The sequence below is a fragment of the Coregonus lavaretus genome (assembly GCF_964263955.1).
Source record: "Coregonus lavaretus genome assembly, contig: HAP1_SCAFFOLD_819, whole genome shotgun sequence".
Lineage (NCBI taxonomy): Eukaryota > Metazoa > Chordata > Actinopteri > Salmoniformes > Salmonidae > Coregonus > Coregonus lavaretus.
The window spans coordinates 170,433-179,340 of NW_028160043.1; the positions used below are offsets into that span (position 1 = coordinate 170,433).

Genomic DNA, 8,908 nt, shown 5'->3' on the forward strand with positions numbered 1-8,908 from the left:
AGAGGCTCAAAGCTACATCAGGTTCAGGGATAGCTGAAATGCAATCAAGGTCACACAAAAAAAAAAAGCCTGCTTTAATGAAGTTTTTAAAGTTCCTCTTTTGATGACACAAGGCTTAGATTGTTGTATTCTCACATCTCTAACGCAAACAACTGGGCAATGGTCACTAATGTCTTGGGTGAAAACACCAGTAGAAACATTTATCTGGTGTATTCGTTAAAATAAAATCAGAGTTGACTTTGAAGGATCTTTAGGGTTGGGCCATGTAGGCTTAGTCACCAGCTGGGTTAGGTTTAGATCATTACACATTACTTTTAGATTGTCTGAAGCCTGCATTTCCCAATCATAATTTAAGTCACCCAGGATAATAACTTCTGATTTTAGTAAAAGAAGACAACAAACTAGTTAACTCATCGAGTGCACAAAGGTTAGCCGAGGGAGGATGGTAGACCCCTATAACAGCTATGGATACACTTTTCCTCAGACAAAGGCTTAAAGAGATACTGAACAAAAATATGAACACAACATGCATCAATTTCAAAGATTTTACTGAGTAACTGTTCATAAAAGGAAATCAGCCAATTGAAATAAATAAATTAGGCCCTACTGTATTGCCAAATTCTCTAAAACGACGTTGGAGGGGGGCTTATGGTAGAGAAATTAACATTCATTTTTCTGGCAACAGCTCTGGTGGACATTCCTGCAGTCAGCATGCCAATTGCACGCTTCCTCAAAACTTGAGACATCTTTGGCATTGTGTTGTATGACAAAACTGCACATTTTAGTGGCCGTTTAGTGTCCCCAGCACAAGGTGCACCTGTGTAATGATCATGCTGTTTAATCAACTTCTTGATATGCCACACCTGTCAGGTGGATGGATAATTTTGGCAAAGGAAATGCTCACTATCAGGGATGTGTATATAATGATGGAATGTTATAAACTGACTTACATGGGCTGTGGTTGCTATGTGCAACAGCCCAAGCCCTCTACGTGATTTGAAAACCGAGGGGGGTATTCAAGTTTATGGAATTCACATTTGAACTAAAAACACTGGATGAGCAGACCACAGAGGGCTCCTCTTTTGAGCTAACAATAGCAGATCAAAGTGTGGAGTTCAAATGAATGGGGATAAGATTACAACTGACAGTATAGACAACAGGAAGACGATAATGCTGGGAGCAAATAGCCTACATAAAGAGCTGTCAACCACAAAGATTAAAAACCTGATGTATCCTCTTTGCTGACATCTGGGCCAAAATGGGTGAATCTGATTTAAAAACGCCTTAGTAGCAAAATGTCAGATATGAATATGCAAATAGTGGAATGTTGTAATAATAAAGATTTTGTTTTGGTGTGTAGGATTGGTAACAACATGTAACCTACATCTTCTCATTAGGCTGGAGACAGGCTCAGAAAACTCTAGTCATAATCTGACTGTTGGTAAGTCTGACAACAAAGCCACCATCACTGAATTCTACTGTCAGCATGGAGTCATGATATCATATCCTACTGGTCAGAACAGAACACTGATTTTAGTCTCTTCTCTCCCGTTCTCTCCTCTTCTCTCCTCTCCTCTTCTGTCCCCTCCTCCTCTTCCAGAGTCTCTGCTGAAATTGAACAGTTTTGAAGATGACCTGAGTCTGGGGGCCGAGGGTGAGGATGAAAGAGAACATAAACCCATCGGCGCGCACGCACACGTACACACACACACACACAGACGCACACACACGCACACACACAGACACACGCACACACACACACACAGGCACACACACAGACACACAGACACCCGCACACACGCACACACACACACACGCACACGTACCCACACACACACACACGTACCCACGTACCCACACACGTACACACACGTACACAGATAAAAACACACCATAGGAAATAATCAAAGCAGGAAATAGCTTTGAGGAACATTAGGAGAGCACCATGGATGTTTTGGGAAAGGTTATTTGAATCTTTGTTCCTGCTCGTGTGTGTGTGTGTGACCTTTATTAAGTCCATTATACCTGTTTGAATAGTGGAAGCTTTCATTTCTGCCATTTAAATCCAGAGTACAGGTCTGTGCATGTTGGTGAGATACCCCGTCCTCATGGCATAGGACTGCGTCTTCACTGCTAGTACATCAAGCCTGTGTAGCCTACTGTAGTTTACACTGCAATAAAACAAAAGGCTCATTGTAGTGTCAAACGTTCACCTCCTTCCTTGAGCTTCTGACGTGCATGTTATTTAGCTGACTGACTGACTCTCTCCCTAAGATTGGCCCGATTATAGAAAGCAAAGATGAGGGCGTGTCTGAAACGAGATAAGCCATTGCTCACTGAAGCCTAGTCGCAACACAAAGGGCCAAATGTCACAAAAGACATTTCCCAAATCTTCTGGGGGGGAAAACACACACACACACACACACACACACACACACACACACACAACCAGTATTCTCTTTTCACTCAAACTTTACTTTTCTTAAACGTTTTACAGCTACAGCATTAAATGTTGAGGAAGGAGTCTCAGAACTGGGGTAAGAAAATATCAACATGAAGAATATGTGGATTCATTACATAAATGATATCTAAACGTCTTTCCTATTTTAGAGAGGAGGTTTAGTCAAGTATGGTTGAAGTGACACGAGTTGACCTGCTTTTATCTCCCCATGGTGGTGCCTGCTGGCTAAATGGTGCCTGTGTAGGAGCTGCCCACTGCTGCTTCCGCCACCCAAGCATCCTCACAGAGGAGTCACCACCAGGTCAGTGCCCACTGGCCACCCACAGTAGATGTGTCAATTGTACAAAGTACTACACATGGCAAGGTACATTTTATATTCTGGAGTTTATTTTTTATTTTTACAATGCATCTTTATGCATTTACCCAGCTACTAGCACATTAAATACGGGTACATTAAGATATGACTTCTGTTGAATACAGGCATAATAATAGCATGCATCAACCAACCATTACATTGTTATTAGAACCTTTCTGGTTTGTTTAGTTTATTTTTGTCTATCTGCAGTACTCCCCGCCAGAGGCTGGCTCTGCCCCTTCTCCACCTGGGTCACAGTATGGCCTCCAGTGGGGTCTCCAAAAGCACCTGTAAAGCATCAAGGTGAGTTAGGACCAACCACTCAGCCTGATGTTTCAGTCTAACAGTAGATATAGAACAACATCACTGAGAATGCTTTAAACATAAATTCAGTCAGTAGATCTCTCTCTCTTCCTCTATCTCTCTGTCCCCGCTCTCTCTTTTTTCTATCTGTCTCGCTGACTCATCACCTACACACACACACACACACCCCAGTGTGTCGGAGGCGCTGCAGATGTGTGCGGAGGATGCAGAGGAGACTCTGTACCAATTAGGGTTTGGTTGTGATGAGCCTGAGGTCACGGCCCGTATCCCTACCCGCTTCATCAACTTCCCCTCCCATGCCCACGGCATCAACCTCCGCCTCTTTCTCCAGTCCCAACTGAGCCGGCTCCGACAGGAGGACCCAGGACTCTCCCTGGCCAGTAAGACACACACACACACACACACCAATGTGTCGGACTCCCACCCACACTACTGTGGTCATCACCATCACACAACACCCACAGTCAAGATATAGATAGTCTGAATATGACTCTGCTATCATTTACATAACTGTAGTTATGTAGCACTCAGCTTCATTTACATAACTGTAGATAGCACTTTTCATGCATTTCAGTTCAAAAAGTTTCATCACTAAATCAAAGTGTACAATGGACAACTACATCTACAGACAGATGCCGTCTACATGATTCAGCATGGGATACAGTGCCTTCGCAAAGTATTCTCACCCCTTGACTTATTCCACATGTTGTTGTGTTACAGCCTGAATTCAAAATTGATTATGTCTATTTCTTTCTCTCACCCATCGACATAAAATACCCCATAATGACAAAGTGAAAACAACATGTTTTTAGCACATTTATTGAAATGTAATTCAGAAATATCTCAATTATACTGAACAAAAATACAAAACGCAACATGCAACAATTTCTACGGTTTTACTGAGTTACAGTTCATATAAGGAACTCAGTCAATTGAAATACATTTTCCCCACAAAATAGCTTTATTATAGACAGAAATACTCCTCAGTTTCATCAGCTGTCCGGCTGGCTGGTCTCAGATGATCCCGCAGGTGAAGAAGCCGGATGTGGAGGTCCTGGGCTGGCGTGGTTACACGGGGTCTGCGGTTGTGAGGCTGGTTGGACGTACTGCCAAATTCTCTAAAGCAAAGTTGGAGGTGGCTTATGGTAGAGAAACGTTAAATTCTCTTATTTGAGCATAAAAGTGTTTCCACCGACATTTCTCGCATAGTTCATTTTACCGACACAAAATGATCCCGCCTTGTCTAGTGTATTTTGTTTTGTCGACATTTGAAAAAATATTTGCTTCCATCAGGCCTGTCGTGACACTTTTTTTTTATCCAACGTACTTTTTACTCGCATAAAAAGGTTGGATGGAAACTTGTCACGATCGTTACAGGAAGATACGGACCAAGGCGTAGCGTGATAAGCGTACATCTTTATTTAGTACACAACACGAACCAAAACAACAAACAAACGATACGTGAAGTCCTAGGTTACACTAAACAAACCTTTCGGAACAAGATCCCACACCGACTAGTGCCAAACGGGATGCCTAAGTATGGTCCCCAATCAGAGACAACGCGCTACAGCTGTCTCTGATTGGGAACCACCCTGGCCAACATAGAAACTAAACGATCTAGAACAAAACATAGAAAAACTAAAACATAGAACATCCACACCCTGGCTCAACAATTAAGAGTCCCCAGAGCCAGGGCGTGACAAAACATGGTTATTGTCCTGCTGAAAGGTGAATTCATCTCCAGTGTCAGGTGGAAAGCAGACTGAATCAGGTTTTCCTCTAGGATTTTGCCCGTGCTTAGCTCCATTACATTTATTTTTTTATCCTGAAAAACTCCCCAGTCCTTAACGATTACAAGCATACCCATAACATGATGCAGCCACCACTATGAAAATATGGAGAGTGGTACCCCGTAATGTGTTGTATTGGATTTTCTCCAAACATAAACTATTCAGGACAAAAAGTGTATTGCTTTGCCACATTTTTTGCAGTATTACTTTAGTGCCTTGTTGCAAACAGATGCGTGTTTTGGAATATTTGTATTCTTTATTGTGGAGGAACTACAATGTTGTTGATCCATCCTCAGTTTTCTCCTTTCACAGCCATTAAACTATGTAACTGTTTTAAAGTCACCACTGGCCTCATGGTGAAATCCCTGAGCGGTTTCCTTCCTCTCTGGCAAATGAGTTAGGAAGGACGCCTGTATCTTTGTAATGACTGGGTGTATTGATACACCATCCAAAGTGTAATTAATAACTTTACCATGCTCAAAGGGATATTCAATGTCAGCTTTTATTAAAAAAAATTACCCATCTACCAATAGGTGTCCTTTGCGAGGCATGTGTTTGAAATTCACTGCTCAACTTACTGATAATTGTATGTGGGGTACAGAGATGGGTTAGTCGTTCAAAATCATGTTAAACACTATTATTGCACACAGTGTTATGTGACTTGTTAAGCAAAATATTACCCCTGAACTGATTAGTCTCGCCATAACAAAGGGGTTGATTACTCAAGACATTTCAGCTTTTCGTATTTAATTAATTTGTAAAAATATCAAAAAACATAATTCCACTTTGACATTATGGGGTATTGTGTTTAGGCCAGTGACAAAATAAATCTAAATGTAATCCATTTTAAATTCAGGCTGTAACACAGCAACATGTGGAAAACGTCAAGGGGTGAGAATACTCTCTGAAGGCACCGTAGTATGTTGCTCCACCAATCAGTCCTGATACTGATACAATACATCATACTCAGTCTTTCCTATCAACATTTCACATCTCTCATTGTCCTCTGTGTTAGGCAGCCAGCACATTCCAAACAAACTCGTCCTTTCTCTTTCGATTTCCCTGATGAACGTTTCTTCCCCCCCTGCAGGTCGTTTCAGGCAGGTGGAGGTGCTGACAGCCATGGCCAACGCCTTCTACTCCCTCTACTCCCACGTGTCCCGCACGCCCCTCCAGAAGCTCGCCCCTCCCGAGTTCAGCTTCTCTCCCACCGCCGACGGGCAGATTGGACGGCGTTTCATGGGAAGCGTCCGCAGCGAACCGAGGTCTCCAGTGGAGCGACTCAAGGACACGGTTTCTAAGATGTGCCTGTATACTGGCTCTGGGGGTTCCGCCCGGCTGGGCTCGGACTCTGCCTGCCCCAGACCAGGACTCTCCCCCGGGCCCGGGTCTGGGTCGGCCCCCAAGAAGAGAAGCAGCCTGCCTGACTTGATGGGACTGGTCCTGGAGAACACCAAGGCAGAGCCTGTATCCAGAGACGTGGAGGAGGATAATCAGGATACAGGGGACAGTAATGAGACGAGTGCTGCTGTGGAAACGAGTGCTATGGTAAAGGATAGAGAGACAGAGACACAAGGAGACGTAGACAGGGAGGGGGAGCAGCGGTTGTTGTCCGATGTACAGGATATGGACAATGGTGATAGTAATGCGACAAGTGCTGTGGGCACACGTATGGTCAGGGACAGAGAGGCAGAGACACCGGGACATAGAGACACAGTCGGGGACAAGGAGTTGGATCAGGGATCATCATCAGATAGGGCTGATTTAGAGCGAGATAGAGATCCTGTCAGAACACCCAACCTTGGGGCATCATCACTTTCAGAATCCGGTCATCAAAGAGAGCCCAGAAGTAGGAAGAAGCTGAACTTTTGCCTTACTACTCCGAGTCCTACTTGTGAGGTTGGAGAAACTCAAAACACAATTCATCCCACAGGCTGGGCAATGGTAGTGGCACCGGTCGCCAAGGTTACCCATGACGTCACCCGTCCTCAGATCGTTGAGAGTGTTCACCAGGCTCCGTACAGCAGTCAACTACAACAGTGGAATAATAACACACAGGCAGCGGCCATTTTGTCATCTGTTATCTCCTCTGAGAACGTCAGATCTGACCGATCCTTCACCACATCAGACAGACTGCACGAACCCAGGGAGGAGTGCTTAGCTACCAGTAACTCAGCCAAGAGTTTAGAGGTCGCAGTAACTCCCATTTCAAAGGCTGAGTCTAAGGTTGAATCCAATTTGGGAGAAACTGGAACACTGGTGGTGTCAACGTTCGTGCCCATAGAGCTCCCTAGTTGCAGGAAGTCCCCTTGTCTCATCATTGTTACTGATGTGATGCCTTCTAGTTCTTTAGACACAGATGCACCCGAGATGGTTCTCCCTCCCTGTGGTGGGACCACAGCGTTGCCTCCAGCAGCCCAGTGTTATCCAGGTGTATGGAGGAACAAGACGTACCTGAGTCCTCTGAAACCACCACCACTCCAGGGGCAAGGGCAGGTCTCCCACACTATTCAACAGGCTAACTCCTTTGAGCTAGAGGAGGTAAGTGACAGAATTGTTTTGGATTGACCTATATGGCGCACCGTACTCCAGTCTCTGAGTTCTTAGGGCTGATACACACATCTAGCTGGTGTAGTCCATTACCTATCCACCCTTGCCTGCCTGACATATACTTGGGCCAGGAGTTTTTCCTGACTACCTGTTTTCCAATAGGTACATAGTGCAGGGGAGGAAGACTTTGGACAGCAAGAAACCATAAGGTCAATATCTTTGTCACGGTCTACTGTCAATCAAAACAAAGGTGAGGTCAGTCTTGATTGACACATCATTGTCATAGTCAGTTGAACCGAGTGATATTAAGTGTACATCTGCTCACTACACTCTTAGAAAAAAGGGTGCTATCTAGAACCTAAAACGGTTCCTTGGCTGTCCCCATAGGATAACCCTTTGAAGAAGCATTTTGGGTTCCATTTAGAACCCTTTTGGTTCCAGGTAGAACCTTTTTGTGTTCCATGTAAAACCTGGAACTAAAAAGGGTTCTCCTATGGGGACAGCCGAAGAACCCTTTTGGAACCCTTTTTTTTTTTTAAAGAGTGTAGTACCAAAGTAGTTGTTTAGAGAAAGATGACAGATTAGCGTGATTCAGAGCAGCCAAAGTGCTGAATGTGACTTTAGTTTAATCTCACAGGAACATGCACCCATTTCAAGTTAGTTTGAAGTGAATGTGGTTGATACAGTAGCTGAAATGGGCAGTGCTGCTGTTACATTAGCTGCGAATGAGTTGCTCTCTGTGTGTGAAGAAAGGTGTGTTCACAACTTGTACCCACACTTTCTCGTAAGAATCATTTCTCCCATTAATTTTTCTTCAAGAATGTCAGCGGAGGAAAGTATGGGCAGATTTCTGGTTGACCCTGCATGTTTTTTTATTCTGGGAAGTAGTGTAGGCCTGATATGCTGAAAGCCATGAGAAGAATAGGACTGTATCCATCGGTGTTGTAGGTCTGGCGGTAGTTCAAGAGTTAAGTGACGTGTGAGAGTATGGCCGTCTGTGTGTAGACCTGTGTTTTTCTTTCTGTAGGTCTGGTGATTCGAGGGGACAGCATGCAGTCAGACAGTAGTGGCTACGCTGATGAAGACGTCTACTCCCCTGACAGAGACAAGCTGACAGACACTGCCCCTACAGGGAACTCTTGAGAATTATTTATTTGAATGAGTCAAACAAACATTTCAGCCACTGAAGGTATATATTCAACAGATATGGATTGTTTGATTTATGAAGAGGTTTGTTAAGTGTTAATGACATCATGAATCGGGTGGCGTCATTCCGAATACACCCACGTAACACCGGTGCTTTGACTGAGTGCAGACAGTTGTCTTCCGTCGGATAACGCATTGCCCTGAAGGTATATTTAACACACAGGTCAAGTTGCAGCCTGACTTGATGTGCAGGCATTGCGTTGCATCAACCATAGCCTGTGG

The 8,908-nt window shown here is 44.2% G+C and overlaps 1 protein-coding gene across 1 annotated transcript; it reads left to right on the top strand.

Moving 5' to 3' along the window:
- Window positions 1-1,405: 1,405 nt before the first annotated feature.
- Window positions 1,406-8,677, top strand: LOC311122240 (uncharacterized protein). Its single transcript, XM_084196627.1, has 9 exons — window positions 1,406-1,441; window positions 1,601-1,654; window positions 2,498-2,537; window positions 2,706-2,762; window positions 3,027-3,119; window positions 3,312-3,520; window positions 6,021-7,471; window positions 7,643-7,730; window positions 8,508-8,677. The coding sequence occupies exons 5-9, from the start codon at window positions 3,076-3,078 to the stop codon at window positions 8,621-8,623; spliced, it is 1,908 nt and encodes a 635-aa protein (XP_084052753.1). The 5' UTR covers window positions 1,406-1,441; window positions 1,601-1,654; window positions 2,498-2,537; window positions 2,706-2,762; window positions 3,027-3,075; the 3' UTR covers window positions 8,624-8,677.
- The last annotated feature ends 231 nt before the right edge of the window (window positions 8,678-8,908 follow it).